We start from the raw sequence: 12,842 nt of genomic DNA on the forward strand, positions 1-12,842 counted from the left end.
CTTAACCCAGGGATTGCTTGTACTGAGTTTTCATACACATCTTATGGACTTCAACTCCCAGAATTCCTCAGCCAGCCAACTTTAAGACTTGTGGGCTTCAACTGCCAGAATTGTGGACTTCAACTCCCAGAATTCTTCAGCCAGCCAACATTAAGCCATGTCTGAGGAAATCTGGGAGTTGAAGTCCACAAGTCTTAAAGTTGCCAAGTTTGGAGACTCCTGCAATGACAGTTCCTTTTTGCAGATGGTGAAGTAGAATCAGCGTTCATTTTCTTCAGTCTTGCTGTGGTAGGAAAGTAACTCTGGGAAAGAGAGGGGCATCTGTTGGGCAATATTTCATTGCTACTGAGCCATGTTGTTTGGCCTCCGTGCATCTGCTTAGAATGGAGTATGAGCATTTTGGATTAAGTCTCCCGGTGTATAATTTTAAACCTAGTGAATTTTCATTACTGTGTTACATCACCCAAAGGGCATAAATAATGTGGAGGCATGGTGACGCAGTGGTTGCAATGCAGTATTCATGCTGCACGCAGACAGGAGTTTAATCCTGACCAGCTCAAGGCTGACTCAGCCTTCCACCCTTCCAAAGTCGGTAAAATGAGAATCCAGATTATTGGAGTCAATATGCTGACATTTATAAATCGGTCAGAAAGTGCTGTAAAGCACTATGGGGCACTATATATATCAAACTGCTATTACTATTAACTGATTTAGAATCTGAATAGAGTAAACCTGAGTTAGGATTTGGATGGGGGAACACCTGAAATTTCCAGGGATTTTTGCTAGAATGGGAAGTTTAAAAAAAATCATAAAGAAGATTGTAACAAGCTACTTTTCAAATGCTGCCAAACAAGCCACCAAGAATTGAGTACAACTTAAGTGCATCTTTTATCTTTTTATTGCAAAGCAATATTTACCTTTTTACCATTAGACACAGGGCACCAGGGGCATGCTGCGATTAAATCATTTAGTGTCTAGCTTCTAAGATCCTGGAACTGTGGATTCATGTATAATTAATTCCCCAATTGAGTTAGGATCAAGCTGTTTGAAAAATGAATATAATTTAGCATTGTTCCTGTCAGTTTACAGACAGACAGATTATGACTTGTTTACACAAGTCTATGTGCGTTTAGAACTACTGCTAGCATTAATGACTGCTGTTTAAAGACCCAAGTCCCCAATGCTAGGGGCGGTTTTATAACATTTGCCACCTCTATGATTTATTTTCCTTTGGGGATTTAAAAAGCAGATGCTGTTGCTGAGATTTTTTTAAAATGCTTTGATTACTAAAAAAAAATGGAAGGATGCTGTATCCCGATGGTGAAAATATAAAACTAGCTAGATAAATGCTAGAATAAGAGTGAGGGCTATGAAGTATTACAATCTTCATAATTATATTAGAAATTTATTAAAGAAATTGTCTGAAAATTCATAGCCCTCACTCTTATTCTAGCATTTATCTAGCTAGTTTTATATTTTCACCATCGGGATACAGCATCCTTCCATTTTCAGTGGTATATTAGATAGTGTTTCAGATGTATCTATATTTAATTCCAAAGCTGAACATCATTTTGTAAACAAATAGCTAGGCCTTGGGTCCTGATGCCCAAATTCCAAAATTTTTTTCCAGGACAATCTTTCCCTGTGTGGTACCTACCATGTGTGCTGGTTTTTAAATGCTATAAATTTGCTCAATCTGGTTGAGAATTTTTGTTGAACACATCTAGAGGTTCTGCTTGGAAAGATTCTTCTAGAGTCCTAAATACATTTCACCAACATTTTTTTCCTCTAAGTTATATTGTTATATTATAGAAGTTCTGTGGCCTTTATTGCTGCCAACTGATTTTAATCAGTTTAATTCCCACACTGGTGTAATTTTTGGAGAGAAGACATGCTTTTGAAGTGGAGGATTAATTTTCACCCCAGCGTACTACTAAAATTTCTCTTCCAGCTTGGAAGCTAAGGAAAAAATGCCTTCCACTTGTGTCAATGGCTGGAGAAAAATATTTCTCCCAGATCTTAGAGACAGGGACAACATCTTTCAGTTCAGACATGGAAGTCTTTATTGATAACTGTGCTGTGGGAGAAAGAAATGCAGAATCCAACTATCTAAGCATAGTAATATGGACCTTATGTAAATGAGCTAGAACAGGGATGTCAAACTGCTGGCCCATGGGCCGGATGCGCCACTCAGAAGCCCACTCCAGCTCCAGCAAGGGGAAAAAAGTCACGATATGTCGTGACAAATCACATGACATGGCAAGTTTGACACCCCTGAGCTAGAACAAAACATCATAGAATTGAAACATACCAGAACAAGACAGTTCAATAAGGAGCAGTAAATTTCTGTGATATTGCTGTCTATCTCATCTCATCTTCCTTTTCCTGAATCTTAATTTTTTTCTATTGAATATGAAGACTAACAAAGAATAAAGCTAGTGCTTTCTTGGCAGTCCTGAGTTTTCTTTAAATAGTATGAGTCTGATAGCAATTTTCAAAATCAGGAAAAGATTAACTTAGTGAAAATGAAGAATGCATTTTTACTAAAGAAGATAATGTGATTTTAACATGGTATCCTTCTTTGTATACCTAAGTAAATCTTGGCTTGTCCATGCATACAGGAGAATAACTAATCTTAATCTCTCTCTATGTGTGTGTGTCTGCCTCTCTCTCTCTCTCTCTCTCTCTCTCTCTCTCTCTCTCTCTCTCTCTCTCTCTCTCTCTCTCTCTCTCTCTCTCTCTCTCTCTCTCTCTCTCTCTCTCTCTCTCTCTCTCTTCCTCCTATCCCATCCATAGAAATCTGGTGCTAAGTGTAAAGCTTTATAGCCTGCTGTTCTAAACTCTAATATGTGAATGTGAGTTAGGTAAATGGGAAAATGTCACAAGTATGTGCTACAATGAGAGATACCTTCAAAAAGTATAAATGAACAAGATGGAGAGCGTTATTTTAACCAACCTGCCTTCTCTTCTCTCTTCTTAGGTTTCCTTTCATTGTATATGCTATGCAATCCATGCTCAGCCTTCCTCTTTTTTTGTTCCCAGAGACCTGCCTGATTCTTTTACACTGTTCTTGTTCATAAGCTTCTGACTGTTCTTTTATTTATTTAGTTAGTTAATTTTATTCGTTTATAACATAAAATGTGAAAATACGGTACCAAAGCAAATAATAGGGGACAACAGTAGAAAAAGGTGTGAAAAAGGTGGTGGTGGGGGGGGAGAGAAACAAAAGACATTGACTTCTGATTCTCTCTGTTGCAGTAAAATCAGACATTAAAATCAAATCTCAACTTTTTACCTTTCTATAATAGCATGCACTAGCCATTTCTGTATCGGCAAATCAGTCTAATCGGTAAAACCCCAAATCATAATATCATCTTTTTTCAACTCAAGCACAAAAGTCCAGAAGCAGTTTCCAAGAAGAAACAAAATTACTTATGTTCTTTTCTTTTATCAGTACAGTCAGTACTGCTAATTCCATCAGCTTTTGGAACCATTCATCCATGGTAGGAATCGAAGCATCCTTCCACTTTTGTGCATAGAGCAGTCTTGCTGCCTTCACCATATATAAAATCAGAGTTCCAATTTTTTCCCAGTTCTCTTTCCATTAGGCCCAGAAGGAAGGTTTCTGGTTCAATCTTTATGTTCACTTTAAGAATTTTCTCCATTAATATATGAATCTTACTACAATATTTCTTTGCCTTATCACATGTCCACCATATGATAAAAAGTCCCTTCTTTACATTTACATTTCCAACATTTATTTGAAATACCTTTATACATTCTAGATATCTTATTTGATGTTAAATACCAGAGATACATCATTTTGTAGAAATTTTCTTTTAGGTTATAATTTAATGTGAATTTTAAGCCTTTTTTCCACATATTCTCCCATTATTCAAACATCACATTATACCCAAAATTCCTTGCCCACTGGATCATACAGTGTTTTACATATTGATTTTCCAAATTCAATTTTAATAACGTTTTATAGACCTTGGCAATTATATGATCCATAATTTTCCTGGCTCTTTTAAGTTCTTTCCCTCCCTCTCTAGCTGTCATTTCTTCCCAGTGTCTTCCAAGCATTTTGTATTGCCTTCTCCGCAATAATAACTATAGTTATTTTACTATGAACTGAATGGAATTTATGGAACTAATTATGATTAACAAATTAACTGAAAGGGAAATGATTAAATCTGGATCAAGAGCTGGGTAGAAATTGGGAATTTAATTAGACTTCCTAAGTTGAGTTGACTTGGTTTTGGATCAGAGTTTTGTATAGGGTTTGAAATGCTCCTTTTGCCATTTTTAGACTGCAAAAAATGTTTAGTAGAAAAAACAATAACAGCCATTTGTTTTTATAGATTTTATTTTTTCATATCCACACACACTATCACAAATTAATTGTAGCTGAAGAGGATAATTAAAGTGATGCAAGAGTGGCTGCAAAGAATTTTATTTTGTATTTTGTGGAAATTATGTGGCTTATTGGAATTTAAACATAGATTAATCATAATTTATGAGTTTGTATATATAAATATAAGATTCTTTGGGCATATTTTATGAAGATTTGTACTATTTGGATCTACTTCCTATTATTGCCTGCCAATAATGGCTGGAAGACCCATTTATTTGAACAAGCTGGCCTGGCCTGATGGGGGATGTTAGGGTTTTAATGGGGTTTTTTATATTGTTATTGTTATTGTTTTATCTGGGCAACTATTTAATTCTTTTTAATTTTTGTACTCTCTATTTATATGTGCCCTGTTCACCGCCCTGAGTCCTTCGGGAGAAGGGCGGTATACAAATATAATAAATGAAATGAGTATTGGAGGATTTTTTTTTTACCATGGAAGGTTCCTGATGATGCCAGAGCTTGATTTAGGGTGATGGAGAGGGTTAATGTCATCCAAAATCAGCAGAAAAGAAATACATGTTTCACTTTGAAACCTAATAACTTTATTTTAAGATATTAGGGAAGAGAAGCCTATTAAATAACATATTAATAAAATGCTGAACAGATACTTAAGAAAATAAATGCAGAATTGGCTGTACATATTCAGTATTTATTCAACTGGAAGAGAAAACACATCTATGAGCTATGAATTTTTAAAAAATACTGGGTACGTTTTAACCACAAAAAATGTCCTAACTTATTAACATTTGATTTAATCCTAATATGGTGGTTGCCTTGAAGTATTTGAAAGACTTGTCATGTGAAAGTCAGAGCTGGCAGTTGTTCAGAGTTGTTCCAGAAGACAGGGTAAGAAATAATGGTTCATATTACAAAGAAATAAATTTCAGTTTGCCATCATTGTACAAGAAACAGGATGTCCCATAGGTGATAATGTCTCCTTCACTATAGGTTTCTAAACTGAGACTTGATGGACTGGATTTGTCAGAATTACTCTAGTAACTAATTCCTGAACTGTGCAGTGGATTGGACCCAAGGATCCCTTAGTGTTCTTCCAACTTTCCATTCTCAGATCCAGACTTTAGTGGATAGATCCATAATATTTGGTCTTCAGGTTTGAACAGTTAATTTTCTTCACATTCAATCTGAATGTATAAGCCTAATGTGAACCCTCCTAATTTCATGTGGGGTTGTTGAAAAGGAGAAATGGGGTGGGCTGGCATGATTCATACCTGCAAACTGGACATGCTTTTATTATGGATCAGTTAACTCTTAGCTTTGGCTGCATCCCATAGTTTTCTCTTGCAGTGGATCATCAGGCCTTCATGGGAAAAAGGAAATTCATCCCTCATGTTACATAAGGTGAATGCTAGTAATGCAGTTTTGATTACCCTTTGATTTTCCATAAATTATTCCTGAAAACAGTTTCTCCAAACTCGGCTTTGTAAAAAAAAATTGCATTGTACGGATGTTTTAATTCATGATCTTGATATCAAGTATTCAAGGAGATACAGGGTTATTAGAGGGCAATGTTTATGAAGAATGTCCTTTCCTTCTTCCCCTTGCCATTTTTGAATGTGACCTTTTAGGTTGAGTTTAATGACAACAGTTGCCTAAAGTGATAATACTTCAATTGTGGGGAGATGGAACTAGCATGCAGACATTCTGGTGAAATGTTGCTTGCATAATCCTGAAAACAAGAATAGAACAATTTTAAGACAATCAATTTTTAAGGCAGCCAAAACTGAGAAGCTTTTTTCAACCCTTTCCTTGGCTAAGATTACAATTTAGGTACCTCCAAATAATTTGCATCCACCAGGCTCAATATAAAACTCTTGCCTTTTTCCAGCTAGAAAGAGAAGAAAAAACCCATTTCGAGCTCTTATCTCTATCAATAGCAGGTGCCATTTGAGGGAAGCTGTGTAATTAGGAATCCAGATCTGTATTATCTCCCTGTCCAACACTTTGGAAGCTTTTCCTTTTTCCAGAAAGAAACCTCTTAACGTACTGGACATGAGCCCAGCTATTGAGACTTTGAAATGTACAAAGGCCTGTTAGAGTTGTCCATTGAATTGAACTTGCACTTACAGCCCAATGAGACTGCTGGGATTTCAAGAACTTATCCCTTCCAGTCCATTTCCTCTTATGATCTACACAGTTCCTGGTCAACTGAATCTAGATCAGAGAAGAGAACTGAATAACAATGTCCATCCTTTGAATTGATCTGAATCCCAGCTCCAGGTGAACCATGAATTTAGGATGCCGGGAGTCATGTTGAAATGACGCAGCCAAGAAGAATTGATGCCTTTCATTATGCCCTTTCATGAACATGTAGAGGCTGTCTATTACCAATTCTTGAGAAACAGGAAAGTGTGACATACTTATCCTTTCTGTCCTCCTCCGACTCCCAATCTATATGTAGGTTACAATATAATATGTCTCTCTGTGTATTTTTCCACTGTCTCCTGCTGAACTCCTGACTTAAATGCATTCACCTATCTTTTCCCTCCTCGACAGTTTATTGAGATGACTCAAAGAAATGGTTCTTTTCCTTAAAAACTGTAGTGTCTATGTTGTTCCATTTCTAGCAGCCAGGGATTTATTCACTGCTGTTGCCTTAGTGGTGTTTTAAATGCTACTCCCCACTGATTATTATTATTTTCCTCATTACCATTTTCTTACTTCCGCCACTGAGTGCTTTGTGGGTTTTTTGTTCTTTCATCGCTATTCTCCTAAGCTATTAGGGGAATATGTTTTAAAGGCTATTTTCCAAATTGGTTTGCAAAATAGTATTTAGATTATAAATCTTACCTTGTGTAAAATAATGTGAGTATGCTTGGGATAAAAGTAAGCTTTCATTGTACATGTGGCATGCTGTCCACATTGTGCCAGAACAGCACAGTACTTTCTTTACTTTGAGCAGGGGATGTTATATATGGCGTGAGCTGCTAAACTGATGTCTAATTCTCTCATTTTTCCAAAAGCATTTTGGGAAAGTTTTGATTGACCAAAGCAGGGGTTCCCAACTTCCAGTTCGTGGACCAGCACTGGTCCGCAGCATGTCAGAAACCAGGCTGTGCAAACAAGCAAAGCCCCATCTGCAGGATGCAAGCAGCACATGAAACCATGCCCCCACCAGTCCTTGGAAAAACCTCTCTCCATGGAAGCAGTCCCTGGTGCCCAAAAGGTTGGGGGCCATTGGACCAAAGTCATGACAGGTGGCAAAGGCCCATTTGATAACAACCAAAATGACAACAATATGTGAAAGATTGTAATTTGAAATGTAAGATGAATGTATTGGGTAAAGAACATGAAATAATGACTTCATCAAAAATATTTCTGTTGTGGGTGTCTGTAATCAAGAGAAAGGGGAAGAATGCAATGGAGCTGAACAAAAATGGTATGATCTAGTGGAATGATCTGATTAATATATGAAAGAGGTGAGGGTATAGATTTAATTACATATGAAAGAGCTGAAGCATTAATATATGCATAAATAGCTATATATAGTACATACATATAAAAGGAAGAAATCCTATTCATTCGAGGCACCAAACAGTTTCTATCAGCTAAGTATATAAATTAAAATTTTGCTATTGGCTTTGAAACACTTGGGTGTTGGTGATTTAATAAGAATACCTCAGCATCTCCATCATGAGTGCTTATCAGACTCAAGATTGGGTTTATTGGCTCTGATCAAGAGGGCTTTTTAAAAGAATGTGTGAAACAGATTCAAGCTCAGAATTCAAGCAAATACATACAGGTAGTCCTCGTCTTACAACCATAACTGAGCCCGAATTTTCCATTGCTAAGCAAGACAGTTGGTAAATGAGTTTTGCCCCATTTTACGACCTTTCTTGCCTTAGTTGTTAAGTGAATCACTGCAGTTGTTAAGTTAATAACACGGTTAAGTGAATCTGGCTTCCCCATTGGCTTTGCTTGTTTGTTTATTCATGTCAGGAGCATCACAATTAAAATAAGGCATACTACGGTATACAACATAAAATATAAAATATAAAATACAAGATTAAAGTATGTACAAGTTAAACAGATCATGCCCAGAAACTAGCAACATTAATTATGTTCTGTTGCACATATGTTCTGGGGTCCTTAAGTGGGCACTGATCGGGATACAAAGAACAGGTATATATGTGTGGTATTGTCTACATGTCACCATAATCGCAAAGGGCAGAAGCCACCAGAGAGCCCCATTTGATCAGGTCTTGTTGTCCCCTTGCACAGTCTATCCAATTGTTTCTATACTTCCCAGCTTTTGCCAGACCCAGGTGCCAGCTCCTCCATTAGTTTTGCCCAATTTTGGTTCTTTGTAGCTTTCCATAGGTCCACTCTCTGCTTTTAAATTCTTCAAAGTCTTCTGTTGACCTAAGGAAGCTGAAAGGAACCTCCCTGATGAATGTGTGTTATTAACACAATTGGGCATCCTCTGGGCAACAGTTTATACCTGGTTAATCCTTTCAATCCAGAAGCACCTGAAGGGTAGTGAGATGTTCATTCCCACCTGTGGCCTTGTTTGTCAGAAGGTCACAAAAGGTGATCACATGACACCTGGACACTGCAACCATCATAAATGCATGCCAGTTGCCAAGCATCAGAATTTTGATCACTTGGCTACGGAAATGCTACAAGGGTTGCAAGCGTAAAAAGTGGTCATATATCACTTTTTCAGTGCTGTTGTAACTTTGAACGGTGACTAAATGAATGGTTGTATGTTGCGGACTACCTGTACTCAATCTTCATAGGGTTGTTGCAGTATGACATATCAGAAAAGAATTCACTCCTATTTTTATTTTAATGAGGCTGAAAAAAATCTGGCAAAATGTTTTAAAGAGTTTTGGTTCAATTTCCGAAGCAATGGGGGGAAAAAACAACAATTAAAACTGCCTTTTATTCTGTGCCAAAAAATAAGTCTAGAGCAGTTATTGAGCAATTTAAATGTGAAGGGATTATAGAACAGTTGCCTTGATCAATATGAATCTAGGAGGCCTAAACTGAATGTTATAAATTAATTGACCGTTTATAATCTCAGCATTTTATACAGGGATTTACTAACCTCATGAAAGTTGCTGTAAAATAAAGAAGGATAAAGCTCATGAATCAGAACATGCACATTAAAGAAGTTATATCAACTATTAAAAAGAATATAGTAAACCCTCATGGACTGCACTAAGAATCAGGCTGTCCTAAACTAATCCAAAGAAATCTCAGGGTGATTTGAAAACATTTCCACAGCTTCCCAAAGAAATACATTTTGTGTGCAGCTGCATAAACATTATTGCTGTGTAGGCAACTGCACACCCGCTTCCCAAATGTGAACATACTTTATGAAGAAAAGGTTTAATAGTGGGAGTGATGAATTGAGTTTTCAATGTCAGAGGGAAACAAAACTGTATATGTATTCTGCCAGAGGCAAAAGGGACCATTGCCTCTACCTTTTTTCTGGTGAATATATTGCCAGCTATTATGGCACAATTTTTACTAGCTATTTAATCATAGCCTAATAATTTGCCAATTCTTTGTTGGACATTTAGGCCTAATTCTAGAAGACAAGGCAAAAGTCCTCAACTTACAGTCACAATTGTGCCCAAAATTTATGTTGCTAAGTGAGAAATTTGTTAAGTGAGTTTTGCCCCATTTTACGGCTTTTCTTGCCACCTTTGTTAACTGAATTACTGCAGCTGTTAAATTAGTAACATGGCTGTTAAGTGAATCTGGTTTCCCCATTGACTTTGCTTGTCAGAAGGTTGCAAAAGAGACCCTGCGGATGCTGCAACGGTCATAAGTGTAAAAAATGGTCATAAATCACTTTTTTCAGTGCTGTTGTAACTTTGGACGGTCACTAAATGAATTGTTGTAAGTCGAGGACTACCTGTACAGACATTATTGTACAAATTGAAAATTTTGTATTAGCTGTACATGGAAGAATTCAGATAATTAGAAATCGCATCTCACTAATGTCAGAGGCAACAAAGCACTTCCAGGCTGAAAGGATTAGCCAATGACATCGCTGTTGCCCGGAGAAGCCCAGATGGGGGCTCCTTTCATGTCCCCAGTAGAAACTGGAGTTGGACCTGGGAGCTGACCCCGTCCCACGGCAGTACTCGGGTCTCAAACATGAGCTTGTTGCTTGTCAATCCTAACCAGTGGTGGGATTCAAATATGTGAACAACTGGTTCTCTGTGTGGATGCTGCTTCTGGAAGTCCATTCTGGACCTGGGCAACAAGAAATTAGCTACCGGTTTTGCTGAAGTGGTGCGAACCGGCTGAATCCCACCACTGAGCCTAACCACACAAACCACTGTGCTTCTATGACTGGAAATAAGTTTGTCCCCTAATCTTGGAACCTGGAATTAGAATTCTGCTGAAGCTGAATAGAAAGTTATTTTCATATTTTCACATTTTTAATTATTGCTACTAAAATATTTTTATGGTTTTATGGTATATTTTTAACTTCTATGGATTGGTCTTGGACAGACATGTCAAACACAAGGCCTGGGGGCCAGATCCGGCCCGTGAAGTGGTTTCATGCGGCCCGCAAAGCCACCCTGGAAACAGTGAGGGAACGGCCCCCACTGCCTTGGCCCTGGCCCAGAGACCCTCCTTCTGCCAGAGACCCTCAGATCTGTCCCACTCCTGCCCAGGCCCCCATAGGCACCCTTGATGTGAACGATGTAGAGCTGGCCATGCCCACCTAGTAGGCCATACGCACTCTAGCCATGCCCACCCAGTAGGCCACGCCCACCCAGACCATACCCACCCGGCCCCCTGAGGGCAACCGCAATGCTGATGCAGCCCTCAATGAAATTGACTTTGACACCCCTGGTCTTGGACCATAAATAAATAAATAAATAAATAAATAAATAAATAAATAAATACATACATACATACATACATACATACGAAGAACAACTCTGTGTTTACTTTTTAACAACACAATGTTTGTCATTCTTTCAAAGTTGAATTCTTTTTTTCCTCTTCCTCTTCCTCTTCTTCCTCTTCCTCCTCCTCCTCCTTCCCCTCCCCCTCCTCCTATCTAAAAACTTTTCAGGTATTGAGTCATTCTTTACCCATATGCCACCTGAGTTATAGGCAGAAATTGCAACCTAAAGGTACTTTGTTATTTTATCTTGTTGCTGTAGCTGGATGCAGCAATAAAGGATTTATCTTTTTAACTTTCTTTCTACTTCTCTCATGTGATTCCTTTGGACAGAACTCCAAGCCAGCCATTTCTACCAGCAATTCCTAATGTGTCTGGAAGTAGAGTGAGTTCCCTGGAAGACCGGCTATCTAACCAGGAGCGTACCACTACTGTGCTTCTGGATCAGGCTTTTCGCATCAAAGATGGCATTGTTTCATACCTTCAGGGAAATAAGAGCTTTCAGCAAGGAGAGGCAGCAGCTCACCAGCTATTGGAAAACCACATCCAGACAATCACAAGTGTTGTTAAAAAGCTGAGCCGTGATATAGAGGTATCGGCAGTTAACAATTTATTAAACATTCAGAAGTTATGCAATGTTCAGCTTCAAAGAGGTCAAATTCATATTACGTTTTCCTAGAATATTTCCAATATCTCAGGGGTTGCCACAAAGAAGAGAGAGTCAAGCTATTCTCCAAAGCACCTGAAGGCAGGACAAGAAGCAATTGATGGAAACTAATCAAAGAGAGAAGCAACCTAATGCTAAAGAGAAATTCCCTGACTGTTAGAACAATTAATCAGTGGAACAACTTGCCTTAAGAAGTTGTGGAAGTTTTTAAGAAGAGATTGGACAACTATTTGTCTGAAATGGGATAGGGTTTACTGCCTGAGCAGGGGGTTGGACTAGAAGACCTCCAAGGTCCCTTCCAACTCTGTTATTCTATTCTAAACATCCACAGCATTTTTACTATAGCCTTCTAGCAATGTTTAAGGATCCTAATTTAATGACTCATGTCAAGAATCCTGGTACAGTTGAAACATAGCAATAAATGTCCCCCAACCTCACAGATTATGAAAACTCAGAATCCCTTCCCCATATGCATGTAAATACAGACACTTACAAATACACTTCAGTTTCAAATTTTAAAAGTGCAGAATTCTATTACCTCATAATGTAGGATAAAATAGTTTCTAGATGACATTTTCATTGTACTGCCTAACATGTTCACTGAATATTATACTGCCTCATATGCTGCCTAACATGCCTAATATAATGCTTAATATACTGCATAACATGTTTACTGGATATTTGAAATGCTTTCCCATCTCTTCTTCCACATTTATTTTCTGAAATACATCAAGACAGGACAGATGAAATGAAAATGCAGTTGCTTTTGATGGATAGTTTTAGAAGGACTTCAAGTGCCAAGCTTGCTCTTCTCTACCATCCTCCACTATTGGTATTCTACAGACACAGTTGCCCTAAGATCCTGG

The 12,842-nt window shown here is 37.9% G+C and overlaps 1 protein-coding gene across 1 annotated transcript in view; it reads left to right on the forward strand.

The window, feature by feature from the left end:
- FAM81B (family with sequence similarity 81 member B) overlaps positions 1-12,842 on the forward strand; it is a gene marked incomplete at both ends in the record, with an annotated part of 41,787 nt that overhangs the window by 4,577 nt on the left and 24,368 nt on the right. The window contains one exon of the mRNA XM_081321757.1: positions 11,643-11,901. Within this exon, the coding sequence (XP_081177883.1) occupies positions 11,643-11,901 (259 nt within the window). The remainder of the gene's footprint in view (positions 1-11,642; positions 11,902-12,842) is intronic.

Source organism: Vipera berus (genome assembly GCF_964194415.1).
Source record: "Vipera berus genome assembly, chromosome: 2".
NCBI classification, from domain to species: Eukaryota; Metazoa; Chordata; class Lepidosauria; order Squamata; family Viperidae; genus Vipera; species Vipera berus.